The sequence below is a fragment of the Marmota monax genome, unplaced genomic scaffold, assembly GCF_021218885.2.
Source record: "Marmota monax isolate L192 unplaced genomic scaffold, Marmota_monax_Labrador192_F-V1.1 WCK01_AAM20220418_F8-fsc00046, whole genome shotgun sequence".
Taxonomy (NCBI): domain Eukaryota; kingdom Metazoa; phylum Chordata; class Mammalia; order Rodentia; family Sciuridae; genus Marmota; species Marmota monax.
This window is the reverse complement of record NW_026692486.1, coordinates 812422-830914: the sequence shown is the minus strand read 5'-3', so window position 1 is coordinate 830914 and position 18493 is coordinate 812422. Positions and strand designations below refer to the sequence as shown.

Below are 18493 nucleotides of genomic sequence, written 5' to 3'. Positions count from 1 at the left end.
GGCCAGCCTTAGCAACTTAACAAGACCCTAAGCAACTTACAAGACCCTGTCTCAAAATAAGGAATGAAAAGAGCTGGGGATGTGGCTTAGTGGGTAAGCACCCCTAGGTTCAATTGCTGGTACCTATATACACACACACACACTCTCTCTCTCTCTCTCTCACACACACACACAAAGAATTATTGAAATGGAAATCAAGAAAAGAGAGAGTGAATAATCTGTAGGCTATTTGGTTGCAGATACTCAATTTGAATTAGAAATAAGAAAAGAGAGAGGTTGGGGGTATAGCACTTGTGTAGCATGCATGAGACCCTGTGCTTGATCTGTAGCACCATAAAATAAGCCAAAGAAAGAAAGAAAGAAAGAAAGAAAGAAAGAAAGAAAGAAAGAAAGAAAGAAAGGAAGGAAGGAAGGAAGGAAGGAAGGAAGGAAGGAAGGAAGGAAGGAAGGAAGAAAATTCAGTATAAGGCCTATAGCATTGTTCATGTAGCTTACAAAACTCAACCCTGGACCTTAGGTGGAAACTAGACCAAGAAGCTAAAGGCCACCAGGAATTCCATCTCTACTGCTCTCGTACATTTTCTTCAGTAATTTCTTTCCCCAAACCAGATTTCTCTGCATCTCTGGCCTTCAGAGTTTATATTTTATAGTTCCCATCTCCTACTGAGTATAATTTCCTGCCCTAACTCTACAATCCTGGTCCAGCATGAGTCCAGTGTCCAAACCAGAACTAGGTGTCCATGACCAGGCTTCAGGCACAAGTGAGAAGAATTACTGCAAGAGACCCAGCTGTGTGTACTGGGAGCACAGAGGAGGAGTTAGACATCTCTACAATTACCTGTCACATGTGGCAGAGTCAGACATGTAATCTGAACAAGAGAAGCTGATGATGTGTCAGAGAAGTTAGCACTGGTGTAGGGACTCTGTCTCAAATAGGCTGTTTTCACATACTTTCCCTTGGAGGCAGAATTGCAGGGCACAACACTGGTATCAGCTTGTCTACAATAGACTGGGCAGTATATGGATCTCAGGTGGCTCATTTATCAGCTGTGTGATATGGACATGTTCTTTGGCCTTTCTGTGCCTCATTTTTTACATCTGTGAGTCTAATAATAATTTCTAACCTACTTACACAATAAGATTATTTTGACACAGTAAACAAAATAACACATAGAAAGCCAGCAGGACAGTGCTTCGTCCTTGATGCTAAAACCATGTTAAATACTATTGTTATTGTCATTTTAATATGATCCTAAAACTAACAGATCCTGAGGCTCTTTGTGGAGTTTGTCTCTTTTTAAGACAAAAGTTTTATGGTTTCCAAATATCTCAAGATTTGATTTCTTTTCAAGGCTCTGATCTCTTAACTCCAGTTGATTGAACATTCAATTGGATGTCACTTCAGACTCAAGGGAATCAAGACCCAATCCATGATTTTTTCCTTAAAACCACTTTACAAATTATTCCACTTACTGTTTTAATAGCACGAACTTTTCCTCAAAACTGGATAAGAAACCAGGAATGATGGAGAATTAGTTTTCAGAGGATCTGTAGTCACTTGATTTGGGGATATTTTTGACTTCTCTGTTTCTTACCCTTGGTCTCACCATTCTTCAGGTTCTATTGATCTTTTTTCATGTAACTGCAGGAGAAATAATAAGCATTTATAGGGACTTAGGAAGTTCAAGAGTGATTCTAAGCACGTTTACAGGTGTTAGTTAATTTAATCAGTTAATTTAATCATCGTAACAGCACAACGGGACACATACTATTATCATTCCTGTTTACAAACATGGAAACCAAGACATTAGTAGTGAAATGACTTTCTAAAGGCACCTGCTAGTGGACAGCAGTGAGCAGGCAGCCTCACCACAGAGCCTTTACTCCTGGGCCCTAAGCTACACTGTTGCTTTTGATGAACCTTGAATCTCTTTCCATTACCTTACCACAACTTGAGCAGTGGCTCACATGACTTCTAATAAATAGATTGCTTCTTACACCCTTAGATTGTGTTCCTTATAATATAACATGCAGGTTGTTATGAGATTGCTTTTAAACACTGCTACTACTATGTCATTACTTTGTTCAAAATCTTTCTGGGCTCCCTGTAGTCTATGATGTATGAAATAAATTCCATTCCTGGTTTGTTTGTTTTGGTGCCAGGGACTGAACCCAGGGCCTTGCACATGCTAGACAAAGGTTCTACCCGCTGAACTACACTCCCAGCTCCCTCATCCCTGTTGGTTTGTTTGTTTGTTTTTGGCTGTATGTAATCTGGTCCCACACATTCTACTCAGCTTTATTTTGCTATCTTCCTATCCTATTATCCATCACCTCAGTTGGGTTGATCTTTTCACCAATCCCATAAACACATATACACTCCCGCCTCTGTGACTTTATTCATTTCTACAGGTCTAAACTTTATTTGTCCATTTAAAATATTGTGGCTCTATGAACCTTTCCTTGATGATCTCCTTGACAGAATGTGGCCTTTTCTTCCCTGTGACTCTCATAACACTGACTTTGAACCCTTCCTGTGATATCATATTCTGCTTTTTATTGTAATTAGTTGTGTAATTTTTTCTTTTCTCTCCTTGTTGGCTCATAAAAGACAGAAAGTATATTTTGCTAATCTTCTGATGCTCAGCAATGCCTTTTTTCCACATGGAGCTCATAGTAAGTGGTCAATAAATAGTGATAATCAATATAATGGAATTCTTGTTTTATCAACCCAGAATGTTTCTCCTTTCCCTTTCTTTTTGTTCCAGTCTTTTACAAAAAACCTAACTCTCAAACGAAGCTTTCTTGACTTTTCTAGTCTTTGAAGAGAAATGTACATTTTTCAGAAGTCTCGTAATACTTAGGTTTGTTACCACATCTTGGTCTATTCCTGTGGCTATAACAAAATACCTTAGGCTGCGTAACTTATACACAACAGAATTTTTTTTATAGATCTGGAGGCTGAGAAGTCTAAGACCAAGGCACTGGCAGATTTTGTATCTGATTGATATGCTTACAACATGATATTTTCTTGCTGTGTCTTCACATGGTGGAAGGTGCCAACTTTGCAGAAGAGATGACCAGAAGGCTTTCAGGATCCTTTTTCATGACAGTGTTACTTCCATTCATGAGAATGAAGGGTGAAGCCCTCATAGCTTAATCACTTCCCAATAGGCCCCACTTCTTAAAACTGTCATTGGGACTTCTGAACACAGATTTTGGAAGAGCACAAGCATTCAAACTATATTCAACATAAAATATAGTACTTTGTTAATTGTTTTACATGGCGTATTCTTGGTTCAAGTATTGCTACACATAGCCTGGTATTTAGAGATTCTCAAGAAATATTTATTCAAAGAATCAATATGTCAGTCTTGCTAACTAATTATAAGGTCTCTAAGATAAGATCATGCCTAATGTATATTCCCCATATCCTCAGAGCTCGCCTCATACAATATTCACTTACTGCGTGGCTCTTGGATTTCCATTGCAAATCTGTCCTTCATTTGCTGATGTTCTTTTCTTAGTGTGATGACTCTGAAGAGGCCTCTGAGTTCTCTGGCTTAATTTCTCCACTTAGCACAGGCAAGGGCAGGTTGCTGATAACAGAGATCTTTTTCCCAGTTCCTTTTAAAATCCTGTCCTCAATTCTGGACCAACCTTTCTTACAGTGATAAACCCCTACAATACATGGTGCAAGTGCGTGCAAGGAAAAGCCAGGGCTGGGGATTGCAAATGTAGACATTTGGCCAGGAGAAATCTTTCAGAGCTTGTTACTGTTACTTGCTATAGCATATGTGCCAAGAAAAAAAAAGCTATTCTGAAAGAACCTATACTGTTAAAGATGAGAGTGTTATGTTACAATCCTAATGTAATAATGAATGACTAGGGTATCTTCCCAAATGGCATGAAGTCTTCCAGTAGATTTTTAAAAATCAATGAAAAATAGCATTTATATAATAATAATTTTATGTATTATTCAGCCAATATGGTAGAAACCAACAGGAACTAGCATTGGACCTTCTTGGAGGAAAGCCTAACCTATTGTTTGCTGAGAGCACAGGGGAATCTGGGATAAGTAGACTCCTCACATTACACTGTGCACCTTTTAAGTCCTCAGGAACACTAAGCAGTAGCAAATGATTGGAGAGCTTTGAAGGTCAGAAGGGCTTCAAGTTTTGCTACCTTGGACCCACTCTTCAGGGTTGGTACTCAATACAGTGAGAGGGTGTCTTCACAGGTGCATGGAACATGGTCCTTACCCACTTTTCCTAGTTTTGCTTCTAGATGGAGAAAGAAAAAGGAACTGACAACTTCAATCAAAGTACCCCTGATGTTTCACTGGATCAAAGGAAGAGCTCCACATTGCCCAGAGCAGTGGATTAGCCAAGATGTAGAACCATGTTTATTAATGTTTTGTATTTATTTACTTGCCATATCACTGGCTTATATGCTTAAAAAGTTCTTTGTTTTAAATGCAGGTGAATCAAAGTCATCTGAGCCAGAATTCAGGAGGCCTGTTGTCGAGAGGTAAGCAGTTATTTTCCAGTGAATGTATTTTTCTTTTTAACAAACACAGAAAGCTTACTTTGGGTATACCATTTTCCAGTCAATGGAGAATTGTATCTGTTGTGAGATGGAAATGACTTATTTCTGCCTAAATGTCAACTTATTTTATATAGGGAAAATACAGACAATAAATCTTCCCATGGGTCATGAATAACTTTTCTCCTCTTCAGCAAAGAACTGTCTTAAGGAACTGCCTTAAGTTATCAGAACTAGAGTTTGTATTTCTCAAAAGAAGAAGCAAAAAAAAAAAAAAAAAGACAAGCAAAAAAATGCTTTCTGAGATTTAACCATCTTGTGGTGAAGAGAACATATTCAAGTAGTTGTTTTATGCACCTGTGTACTCTGTGACTCATTGTTGCAAATGCCGAGTTGCTATGCCAACTTCTTCTTCCATGCCATGGGTTTGTGTCACTCAGCTTCCAAAAGCAGAGTGCTGTCTTAGAGACTATCATTTACCAATATAGCATGTACACTTTAGGACATTTTAAAATGCTTCAAGAGAAATATGTACTCAACTCAGCTGGTGCTCCCCCTCCTCCAAGGTTGTATGGCATTTTAAAATTAGCCATTCTAGTCCTCTTATTTATTTTTACCCTCTACTCTCAGGCTTCTTGCTAATCAAAAGAGGATTTGTGGGATGGAATGGCTAAATAGGAAGTGAATAGGATGCTGTTGGTAGCTGTTTTAGCTTTGATTTTGATTTTTGGCAGTCATATGTCATAATAAACAGTGATGTGCAGTAATGATCAGCATGCTCATTTGCACTTGCCAGTCAATAGCATGCACACGAGCATTGACTATTATGTGCCTGTGATATGCCAGCTTTAAACAGATGTGTATTCAGTTTACTCTAATTCTGAAAAAAAGCCAAATCATTCACAGGTACACTTAGAACATAGATGCCTTCTTTAGAAAGAGTCTGAAATCTGTTTTGTTCTTTCTCTGGTAATACCGAGTACTTTTTTTTTTTTTTTTTGGTCTATCGTCACACAGCTTCATTCAATGTGGCGGTTTCTTTTGCTGTAGTTGCATTTATTTTACAATGACTAATTTGTGAGGACTGAATGTAGCCTATTGTCCTCAAGGGACTTCTAGATGTAATTGAGATTCAACACTAATAATTAAATAAATGAGCTGCCACATTTAGAGAGAGGAAACATAGATCACAGGTGTATCTTTTCTAACCATACAGAAAGCAGTGGAGTTAGGGCCTCACTGATTTTATGTAGGCAAGTTGAGATCTCACTGTCTTCTGCTCTTGTCCTGTGCCACATTATAACATTTTAATCAACAAGGGACACACACTACAGCGATCCTATAAGATTATAATATATCCAAAAAGTTCCAATCACCTAGTGATGTCATAATGTCCCAGTGCAATTGCTCACATGTTTGTGCTGATGCTGGAGCAAACATTTTTGGATACATTTAAACACACAAACACTCACTATTATGTTACAGTTGACTATGGTGTTCCATACAGTACCATGTGGTACAGGTTTGTAGCCCAGAAGTAAACATGACATGTATACCACATAGCTTATGTGTATAGAAGGCTATACCATCTAGGTTTATGAAAGTGCACTATGGTATTCATACAATGCTAAAATAGCCTAACAACACATCTCTCAGAACATATCCCTGTTATTAAGCAATCCATCGTTATATTAGGTATTTAATGATGGAACCAGTAGTCCAGGTACATCCTATACAACTGTGATGGTCACTGTGAGGAAAATAATTTATTTTCACCTCAGGCCTTTCTGGATGCCCCAAGGACCACCCAGACCTGAAAAGGTGAAATGGTCATTCTGTGGGCATACCTCCCCTACCTCTAATCAAAGAACAGGGGAACCATATCCCAAAGCCACAGGGCCATGACTATAGGAAGACACAGCAGGCCCATTTGTAACTCTTTCAGGTAGCAGGGCTCTAGAGTGCTTTAACTGGGAATATAATTGGGACATTAATGTATGATATATGATATGTCAAGATCAATGTAATGTTTTGAGCAACTAATAAATTTATGACGTTAAAAAAAAAGAAGAACAAATAAGAGGGGTTGGGGGAGGTTTCTCAGTGATATATCGTATGCTTGCCCTGGGTAGAAACCTAGGTAAAAAGAAAACAAACAGATTAGAAACCCCCAGGTCTCTGTATTGTCTCTCCCAGAAGAGCCAGGCATAGTATCATCTTATGCTTTGTTGGTATTTTCATGAGAGATCCAGAGCCTTATGGCTGTACTGCAAACTCTTCCTGCACTCATGTCAGTCTACCATGCTCCATTCACCTTTTTGGTCACACAGACAGCATTTTGTTCCTGGTCACTATTGTCTCATTTGTTCCCATCCCCTAAGAATTGAGTGTGTGGGAGCTATTGACCCATGGAAAAAAAAAAAAAAAAACTGATGTTGATAATTTAAAGTTTTCCCAGCCCCTTTTGTAAAAGTAGGTCTCTAGGCCCCATGCTTCATCTTCTGTATTCACCAGAATCAGTGTTGGATTGATGTGGTTAGAATGAAAGGGGAGTTCAACACTATTCTTTGTAGTACATTAGAGGGTGGGAATGAACACACAGCGAAAACTAAGAAATAAAAACCCTTTTATAAAATGATACATGAGAAATTTCTCTAGTAATTTAAAAGTAAGAAAAATTTTTAGTTAGTGGAAATTTCTTCTGTTAGATAAGGAGAAATGTGTAATCCACAGTTTCTCTTTTTGCACTGACTTGTAGAAAACCCACTGGTATATTTAATTTCAATGCCAGCAACTGTATTAGCCTTTGAGCCAAGAATCTCTTTTCAAGACTTTGAATTTCTATTTCTATTTTAATAATTCTATTGCATCCAGGTGTGCTAAATCATTTCATTTAAGACCCCTTTTGGGAAGAGGCAACATACATATGTGTAGGTATATAGAAAGGAAAGCCTTGTAGGTTACCCTGGTACCTCTTTTCCTTTATTCACAAGACAGATGAAGAGCCCATGAGCTGTACTTGTCAAATGATAGGGTTCACAATACTGAAAATAACTATTATAATACAAGGTAGAAAATCTATCTGACATTTAATAAGATGCATTTATTTTTACCTGAGGCATTGATGAGGTTGAAAATTTACTAACATGAAAAGGTTCAAGGAGAGAGTGAAGAGCCATTGCTAGGGATGTTGTAGTGGGGATTCATTCACATAAAGGAGATGGATGGAATGACCTTCAGGTCCTTTTTGATCCTGAGTCTCCATGATTCTGTGATTGAATTCTCACAAAAGGAAGGCTTCAGCTTCAGGCCTCAATGATGAGCACATAAAGACTGTGTCGACTCCCATCACATCTCTTGGGAATTCAAAGTACTGTCATCAAGGAGACATCTCAAATTATTGTGATAACACGGTGTTGTCTCCTAAGATTATGTAGTTCTTGTATCTGCTTGTTGTTGAAATAATTGGTATGAAGCCTGTATCTGTAAAGGGGACTTTAATATATAAAGGCAGGTTACATTATTATAGAAAAATATGAGGAAAATGTTATAGGAAAAAAAATCACATGACATTCAAGAAAAAAAATTTTTTTAAAATAGCCCCATGTTGTAAAAATGTCTGAAAGAGGTTGCAAACCATTTTGATTTGAAAAATAGATTGAAATATAAAACCTGTATCTATAGAACTTCCTTTGAAAACTTTTTTAAGTTCTCAAAATGTAGAAGGAAATGAACGGAAATAAAAATAAATAAATGCCCTGAATGGCTAATTCTTCAGAATGTAAATGTAAATTGAAGAAGTACTCTAATCCTGACATTTATACTCCTCACTCAGAGTGGAGCACGTGGCCTAATGTAGTCTATTATTTATCAGTGAAATGTTTTTCTACAGGAAGATGTTGACTATCACACTTCTTTAATATTCCTAGCCTGTCTCTTTTATTCCCCATGTGGGAAATTGTTATTTTTTTCCATTTTTGCACTTTAAAATGTCACTACCTACAAATCATTCCTGATGGTGAAGATAATCAACCTCAGAACTTCACAAACACCTTTAAATCAAGGTATTTGAAGGAAAATATTCCTAACTGTGTGCTTCTTATATGCTAGACACTTTTCTAAGAACTAGGGAACAAACATGAACTGAGATAATTTCCTGCCTATGGTGCTTGCATCCAGCAGGAGAGGCAGATAATTCTGTGGTATTTTGGTTTATTTTTTTTCACTACTGTGACTAAAAGATCTGACCAGAACAATTTTAGAGGAGGAAAAATTTATTTGGGGGCTCACAATTTCAGAGGTCTCAATCCATACAGAGCAGGCTCCATTCTTTGGGGCTGATGGAGGTGAGGCAGGACATCACAGGAGAAGAGTGTGGTGGAGGGAAGTGGCTTATACAATGATCAGGAAGTAGAGAGAGACTCCACTCACCATATACAAAATATATACCCCAAAAGCACACCTACAATGATCCAACTTCTCCAGCTACACTCCACCCACCTCAGTTACCACTTAATCCCCATCACTACCTACATATTATTGGGCTAAGGTTCTCATAACCCAATCATTTCTTCTCTAAATCTTCTTGCATTGTCTCACACATGCGCTTTTGGGGGATACCTCACATCTAAACCATAACTACTAGGATCTTATTATTATTACCGAAGCTACACAAACACATGGTGGCATCATCTCTCTCCATCTCAGCACTGATCCTCATGCCTCCCACCACTCACACTTGGGCCTACTGGGTTCTCTGCTTATACCAGACCATTTCCTGGACAAGCATTTCAGGCCTGTGTACTTTGCTGCATGCAGTTAAGTCTTCTTGGAATGTAGGTTATAGCCTACTTTTAGCTAATCTCATCTAGGCCAATACTTTAAATATTTTCTATACATCAGCAGCTCCCAAGCCTACAGTTCTGCAATAACCTTTCAGTTCATCTTGTATTTTTTTGTATCCAAATATTTGGCATCTCTTCTTAGATTAATAATACTTATTCAAGTTTAATTTGGTCAAACAGAAGTCTTGATTTCTACTCTCAAGGTTCTAAAAGCTCCTCCCAGACTTTTTAATTTTAGAAAATGACTCTGATATTCACCGTGTGTCATTTAGACAACAGGCCTTTCATTTCCTCTTGTTTTTTTTTTTCTCATATCTCATTGGAAAGTCTTGTTGGCCTGGTTTCATATATATATATATATATATATATATATATATATATATATATATATATATATATATCCAAGTTCCATGCTTCTCCATCTTTTCTCCTATCACCCTTAATCATGACACTGCTGCAATGGATTCTAAAAGGGTCGCCCTTCTTGCACTCCTGGTTTCCTTTCTTGGCTCCATTCTCCATCCACATCGGACCCCTCTCCTACTTACATAATTTCAAGAGCTTCCTATCACACTTGGCTTAAAAGTTGAACTTACCAGGTATTATATGGGTCCCTTCTCTCTAACTCACTGATTTGATCACTTACCCTTTTCTTTTACCCTTTGATTGTAGCCATACTTCTTTCTGTTTCTTGGCCATTCTAAACATGTGTTTGTCTTAGGGACTTTACATTTGTAGTTTTTCTGCCTGAAATGCTTTGCTCCCAGACCTTTGCATGGATAATTTTCTCTTATCAATGAGTTTTTAACTCGGCTGCTATCTGCCCAAGAGCTCTTCATGACAAACCAGTTTCCTATTCACTCTGCCACATCATTTAATTGTATTTACTCGTCAGCATTAATCACTATAGAAAACTGCTTTACTTCTTTGCTTACATCATTAATGTCTTGTCTAGAATATCAGGTCTATGAGAAGCAAGAACCTTGTCTGTTTTGTTCACCAAAACAGTATCCACTGGGTTTAGAAACCTCCCCAACACATAATGCTGAATAACTAAATCTATTATTCGAGCTTCAAACTTGAGAATAGATTGGAAAGGGCAGAAGCTGGTTAGAGTGCAGGAGAAGCACCATTCAGAACACTATTTCAGTGACCCAATGGAGAAATTATTAAAACCTGGACTAAGGGAGTGCAGCTGGGAGAGAAGAGAGTTAAAAGAGAATAAGAAGGCAGACTCTGTCAGGCTCTTGGACTGATTGATTTTATGTTGATTGTAACTTGTTAGCAGAAGAGGGAATCTGGTATAACTGCTCCTTAACAACTAAATGTTGTGGGTTTGCTCACCAAGGTAGAGAACACACCAGGAGGAGCTGGACTGGGTCCGAAGGGCAGAGAAACTTAAGGCCTAGGTTTTGAAATGTTGAATTTGGGATGCCTGGGGTCCATTTAGATAGAAATATCTGGTGGAAAGGGTGACATACAAGTCTGTTTCTGAACCTCTTTGAAATATTTTTAACTAAATAAATATGTAAATAAAGGGGAAAATTCAAAAAGAATACTAAATTCCAGTAGGAAAACGCTAAGTTCCTTCTGAGCTATATTTCTTGTTATCCCTAGAGTAACTGCAGGTACCCTTCCTTAGCACTCCCAGAATAATCTATGCTCTTATATAATAATCATAATTTGTTGTTTCCTGAGCTAAATCCTCAATTAAACCATGAGCTCCACTAAGTAGGGCTACATGTGGATCCGTGAATAATAGTGAATAATGAGTAATGTTAACTTTACCCGTTCTAACTTCACCATGTTTTTCCCTTCTTAAGAATTAGTTTCAAATGTCTTAACGCAACATACAAAGCCCTATACAATTGTGTCAGAACTTATCTGTCTAAACTCCTCTCTCTCTGTGGTCTCTAAATCCTTGAATGAGCTTGCTGCTGTGCCAAACCAATGGTGTACATTTCTGTGGGGTCTTGAAATTGATTTTGTCAGTGTCTTATAATTATTCCAAGTCAGGGATGATGATTGGCACTAACCAAGCTCACAAGAGACCGATGTATAAAATCAGAATGTCAATGAAATAATTTACATTGAGAAATTTAATTGCTAAGCAGACCTGATGTTCATGTTGGCCTGACCAGCCACATTGTTCCCTTTAGGCAAACTACATGAGAAACCTAATTACCAAAAAGTTGCTTGATGAGTGTATAGTCAGAACAAGAAGGCTTGCATAAGTGGAATGAATAATAGCCTTCTGCTAGCTTGTGGTCAACAGAGTAAGACCTCACATGGGTTCCTCCCATCAATTTGAGTTGGTGCCCTGTCCTTGAGAGTGCTTGGATGGGCAGAGCTATCTGGCCCTTTGCATTTCTCTTTTGATATGTTAATAAACTCTGATATGTAAATAAATTTTGATATGTTAATAAATTCTCTTTTGATGTGTTTATAATAAAGGTTGGCTAGACTTGGAGACTTACAGTTTTATTGGGTTGACTGTGTTCATCACTGCTTTAATGATGTGCTGCTTTTATGCTTTAACTCTCAGGAAGTAATGTTCTTTTCTGTATTTCTGTATGTTGGGAGTAATAGTTTTTGTGGCTTATTGGTCCTGCTCAGGTCCAGCTCCTCTGACCACAGCTTCAGTGTCCCCTCCCTCCACTGAAATCCCATGGTTTGTGCTGTGGCCCACACATCTGGTACTTGGCACATGTGGTTTTGATTTCTCTTTAGCTTTTGGTACATTTGTGCTACCTTGTCATGGGTTATGAATTTCCCTTGAACAACAGAAGTCTACATATTAGTACATATCTGCAGAATTAATTATGAGTGCTGGCTTTTTTCTTTCCTTTCCTTTGCTTTTTTTTTCCTATTATTTTCTCAATAGACCATTGAATAGGTCACCTATTCTTTAGGTGGCATCTTATTTGCAAAAAAAAAAAAAATGGAGTTATTTCTTCCATGGCTATTCTTAAGAACACCAGGCATCTTTTAAAAAATATTATTATAAATAAAATAATATTTATTTATTATAAATAAACTTATAATTGTATTTGTTTAAGGAGTATAAAATGATGCTATGATTTATGTTTACAATGTAGAATAACTAAATCAAACTATTTAACATATCCATCATTGCAAATTTTAACTGTTTTTTTGTGGTGAGAATACTTGTAATTTGCTATCTTAGCCATTTTGAAATGTACAATACTCTATTATTAACTATATTCACCTACTCTGCAGATCTAAAAGGAAGAAACCTACATATTCCTCCCTGAGATTTTGTACACTTTGATGATTATCTTTCCATTTGACTTGGTAACACCATCCTACTCTCTATTTGTGAGGTTTATTACTTTAGATTCTATGTATAAATAAGAATATGCAGTATTTGTCTTTTTATGTCTGGATTATTTCAGTTAGTACATTATTCTCTGATTTCATTCTTGTTGATATGAACAACAGAATTTCTTTCCTTTTGTGACTAAGTAGTGTTCCATTGTGTAAATATTTCGTACTTTCTTTATCTTTATGTCTTCTTTTAACAAACTCATCTGTTGATGGATACTTAGGTTGATTCTATAAAACTTGGCTATTGTGAATAGTGCTACAATAAACATGGAAATGCAGATGTCTCTTCCACAAACTGATTTCATATCCTTTGGGTAAATACTCAGAAGTGGGACTCATGGGTTACATGATCATTCTTTTTTTAACTTTTGAGCAATCTCCAATTTATATTTTCACCAGTATACGACGAGGGGATCATTTTTTTCCACATCCTTGCCATCATTTGTTAACTTTTGTCTTTTTGATAATAACCATCTGACAGGTGTGAGATGATATTTCATTGTGGTTTTAATTTGAATTAAATGATGAGCAATATGGGCTTCTATTTTGGCTATTTGTATGTCTTCTTTTAACAAATATCTATTCATGTCTCTTGCCCTAAAAATATCGGGATTCTATTAGTCTGCATCCTCTTTGGGGGGAGTTTTCTATTTAAAAACAAAACAATAAAACAAATAAACTCTATCTCCACATCATCAGTGGATAATATATGGCTTTTATAACAGAGTGCCAACCACAATGATTTGGACTTTACTTTTTTCAGACCTAGCTTACAGATCAAACAAATGGTCACAATATTTTAATGTATTTGCAATGACATAAAAGAAGGAGATAAACAGAACAAGCTAAAGTTTTTGTGCCAGGATCTGTAAATCTTTGACCTGCCTTAACATCACACACATTGATCCATAGCACTATTTTAATTGATTGAATTAAAAACTAGTCCGAAGTGTGTTCCATAAGCCCTAGTAATACATAGCTGAGCACTCTGGGATTATTTTTCTATTATCTGGGATTCTTATTTAGGAATTTGACCTCCCATATCATACCAATGATATCTAATGATGGTATAGGATTTACATAGTGTCTTAGCAGGAGCTCCAAATAAAGACTTTAAAATCCTGGAGTTCAATCCCTGACATGAAGCTTCACTTACATATGGTGACAGTTTTCTTGACTATGGTTGTGCTGTGGTCTTACAAAGCCCTCCTTGTGTTTATCCGTGGCTTCTATGTAACACAATTTCCTTCTCATCCACATCTTCCCTTCTTAACTCCTTAAAGTAATATTTATAATGTACTTACTAAAGGACAAGAATTATGCTAGTTGGTAATAATGCCAAGGTAGGTTGTCCTCATCTTCCAGGAATTAGCAAACAACAGAAGAAACAGACCACTGAAAAGACATTGAGGTTCAGTGTGAGAAGGCAACTGGGGTCAAGTTAACAAAGGATCTAGCTTTTGGTGGTTGGTGTCTCACGTGGCTGTTATTCCAAAGATTAATCTTAATCTGTTTTTGTTCATTAAGTATTTATTGAGCATCTATTATGCAACCAGGCTCCTCTGATTATTAGAAATACAGTGATAAGTAAGTTACAGAAGACAGACAGACAGGCAGACAACATCTGAGAAATGAACATGAGTACAAGGAAGAAAGTTTAACAGGGTGATGTGATAGTGCCTAATGGTGGAAGGCGTGGAACATAGCTTACATCTGATGGTCAGAGAAGACTTTTCTCTGGAGGTGATAATTGAACTGAGACTTAAATGATAAGGAGGAGCCAGCCATGCAGAGATTAGGCTGCAGTATTTCAGATAGAGAAAGAAAACTCCAGTCTCCAAGACAGTGATGAACCTCTTGTCAAAGGTCAGAAAGAAAGCTAGGGTGCATGCAGCATGGTGAATGGGGGTGAGAAGCAAAGAGCAGATGGGGAAATCCACAGGAAGCCTTTGCAGCCGCCTGAGTGAAGGAGCCAGTGGTAGTGGAGATGGAGAGATAGGAAAATGTGTTTTGGTGCTAGAGGTGGTAGTGCCTATTGATGGGGTTAGATGTGAGAAGCAAGAGATGGAAGGGAGTCAAAGATAAATGCCAGATTTGTGAATTGACTACTGGGCAGTTGATGATCCCCTATAGTATAAATGGACACTATAGGAGGATCAGGATGGCTGTTTTAGGAACAGACTTCTATTTTGGTTGCGTTAAGCCTGAGATACCAACTAGGTATCCTATGCACAAGTCTGGAGCTCATTGAAGAATGAGAGGAGAGCTGGGGATCAAGAGCTGAGTTGTTGGCATATATAAGAATGAGTGTCCCCTCACTTTCAGGGCATATGCCCAAAGACCCTCAGTTGGGTGCCTGAAACAACAAAGTACCAATCCAAATACATACTTGCTTTTGTCCTATACAGACACACCTATGATAAAGTTTTGTTGTAAATTGGGCACAGTAAGCTATTAAAGGCAATAACTAATAATAAAATAGAACAATTATAACAATATACTGTAATAGGAGTTATGTGAACGTGGTCTCTCTTTTTCTCAAAATACCTTACTGTCTTTCATCTTTTCACTTCAAGAAAGCACTTTATGGCTATTGTGAATAAACATGGGAGTGCAGTGTTTTGTACACAGCAAATCTGAATTGATAGCCTCACTACTCTGGCACTATGGAACCAAGATTAAGTAAAATAAGGGTTACTTAAACAGAAGCACTGTGATATTGTGACAATTGATCTGATAATGGAGCAAGCTTGCAGGTGATTAATGGGTGGGTAGTGTGTGCAGCAATGGATATGACGCACAAAGGGCATCAACTCGTGTCCTAGGTGTGATGAAGAAAGATGGTGTGAGATTTCACTGTGCTGCTCAGAGTGGTGTGTAATCTAAAACTTATGAATTGTTTATTTCTGGCATTTTCATTTGCTGTTTTTGGATTATGATTTACTGTGGGTAACTGAAATTGTGGAGAGCAAATCTGTGGGGAAGGTGGGATTGCTGTAGACAATATTGACATTTAAAGTCCATATCTGGATAAGCTCACTTAGGAGGGTGAGGAAGAGGCCCAAGAACAAAACCCTGGAACTGAAAATATTTGGAGGTCAAGCAGAGATAAGAAGAAGCAGTAAAGGAGAGAGAAGAAGCACCCCGTGAGCTCAGAAAAAAGCCAGGAGAGTGCCGTGTTGTAGAAGCTAACGGAAAATGTCACAAGAAGAGTTTGGTTTTTATTTACTTATTTGTTTATTTATGGATGAAATGGTCAATTGTGTTGACTGCTTTGAGAGGTCAAGTAAGATTAAAAACAGAAGTGACCAGTGGATTTAGCAACATAAAAGTCACTAATGACCTCACTGGGAAGAGTCTCAGTGATGCAGTGAATACTAAACTTCGACTGGGGAGAGTTCAAGATTATAGTAGCTTAATGACAGGTGTGGGCATGTATCATGCAAAGGAGGTTTACTTGGCTAGATCAGAAAGTAGAGGCTATATGTGACATACAATGGAAAATGGAGGGGAGTAGCCCTGTGTACAAAACACTGTAGTGTAGATAAAATATCGGCTGGATTTCATTTCACTTTTTAGGAAGAAGAAAAAATAAAGTGGTTGTGTGGATTCCAGATCATGCATTAGGTTATTGCTTCATTCATAACTCTTGTCTATTGTGCACTGTAGGGCAGACAGAATTGAATAAGGCTCAGGTTATGCTCTCACTATGCTTTCAATTTAAACCCCAAATTTAATATTAAAAAATGAATCATTTACTAAACATGGGTATAAGCATAATTCAGAGGGGATAGAGTAAAATGAATAATTATTCCTGAATGAAAAGATCAGGAAATGTTTCTCAGAAGAATCATTCAAGCTGGACCCCGAAGGAGAAGATTTGGATAGATGAGAGAATGAAATTGAGAACCAGGTTCACAGGGGTACATGTTATTGATTGGGTTTCCTGGAAGGAGATGCTGAATTTGGGATTGGTATGCAGATAGTTTATGAGGGATCAACACCATTAAAAAGAAGGGGAAGGAAGCAGGACTGCACAGAAGGAGGTATCAAACTGCTCTGCAGGCCCAGCCAAGCCTTAGCCCTGACCACAGAGGGCTGGAGTGCTGCCCTTCCAGGGGACTGCCCTTACAGTAACTCTGAAATCACCTCACCTTCATGAGCCTCCAGCTCAGTCTGTGGTTTGTCTACTGTTCTGCAAGGTGAGACTTGGGGTGAAGGCAAGACACTGAGGAGCCTGGGGCAAGAGGCTAGGTGCTATCTGCAGACTGCACTGCCCACTGCTGGAGAGCAGGTCTTCTGGAAGGGGATCCTGGGTGATGAGTTCACAGAATCTGAGTACCTGGCACATCCTATTGATCTCCAGAGGAGCTGTAACAGACACTAGGATGAAAGACATTTGGGAATGAAGCCAAAGTAGAGATATATGATCATCTCATATCCTGCTTTTGGGAAATGATAACCCCAGGTTCAGCACCAGAACCACTTAGCAATGGCAGTAGCCATGGAACAAACACAGCAACCTAATGAATTGGTGGGTAGGGGTGGGGGGAGATAGACCATACCTCATGTCTATTTTCTTTTGGATAGCAGTATTATTGATGGCTCATTCACACTTGGACACCTTTACTATGATTAAAGTAAAGTGTTTGTAACTGACCCATATCATCTGTTTTTAGATTAGATATTGTCATCTTTATTACCATATGTGTGTGTTAGACAAAAATGACGACATCAGGGGAATGTATCACCATATATCTTTCAAGTGTTGTTGTCCCAGGGGTGTTTTGTGATTGAATGGATTTGTTTGATTCATTCTCAATTATATATATGTGTTCTTTATTATCATTTTATTTATTATAATTTTCAATAAGACATATTTGTACATCTTTATATTACATTATGGTAATTTAATACATGTAAAAATGTGTGTAAGAGTCAAATCAGGGTAATAAGTTTTTCCACCTTTTCAACCAATAATTATTTTTTTTCTCTTGGGAACTTTGTACTTTTCTAGTTATTTTGAAATATATCACAAATGTTTTTAATTTAAAGTCACTCTACTGTGCTAAAGAAGAACCAGAAGTCATTCCTCCAGTCTGTGTTTTGCTGCCTCTTATTCAACTTCTTTTCACCCTCCTCCCTGGCCCTTCACAGTCTCTGGTGACTTCTGGTTTTCCACAAGATTGACATTTCTTCAAATGAGTGAAAACATGTCATATTTTCTTTTTGTGTCTGCCTATTTCACTTAACATAATGACTTTCAGTTTCTTCCCTGCTGCTCCAAACAACAGGATTTCATACTTTTTGCAGACCAAATAGTACTCTGTTATGTAAATATCCAATATTTTCTTTATACATAGATCCATTGAATGGCATCTGGGTTGGTTTCTTATTTTGACTACTATGAATAGTGCTGCAATAAACATGGGAGGGCAACAATCTTTTTGTTACAATGATTTTATATATTTTGGATATATGCCCAGTGGTGGAATTGCTGGATCATATGATAGCTCTATTTTTAGTGTTTTTTTAAGACATCTCCATATTGGCTATACTAGTTTTCATTCCCATCAATGGTATATAAGAGTTCCCTTTTCTTTGCACCCTACCAGTATTTATTTATTGTCTTTATGATAGCCATTCCAAAAAGGGGAGATGGCATCTCACTGAAGTTTCGATTTGTATTTCTGTGATATTGGCCTGTTTAAATTCTCTTTTACTTCTTGATTCAACTTTGGTAGGTAATATGTGTT

General features: G+C 37.6%; 1 protein-coding gene across 1 annotated transcript in view; it reads left to right on the top strand.

Moving 5' to 3' along the window:
• The window catches only part of Slc44a5 (solute carrier family 44 member 5), a 349441-nt gene that overhangs the window by 227987 nt on the left and 102961 nt on the right, over positions 1-18493 (top strand). The window contains exon 2 of the mRNA XM_058578926.1: positions 4482-4530. Coding sequence (XP_058434909.1) covers positions 4482-4530 — 49 coding nt within the window. The remainder of the gene's footprint in view (positions 1-4481; positions 4531-18493) is intronic.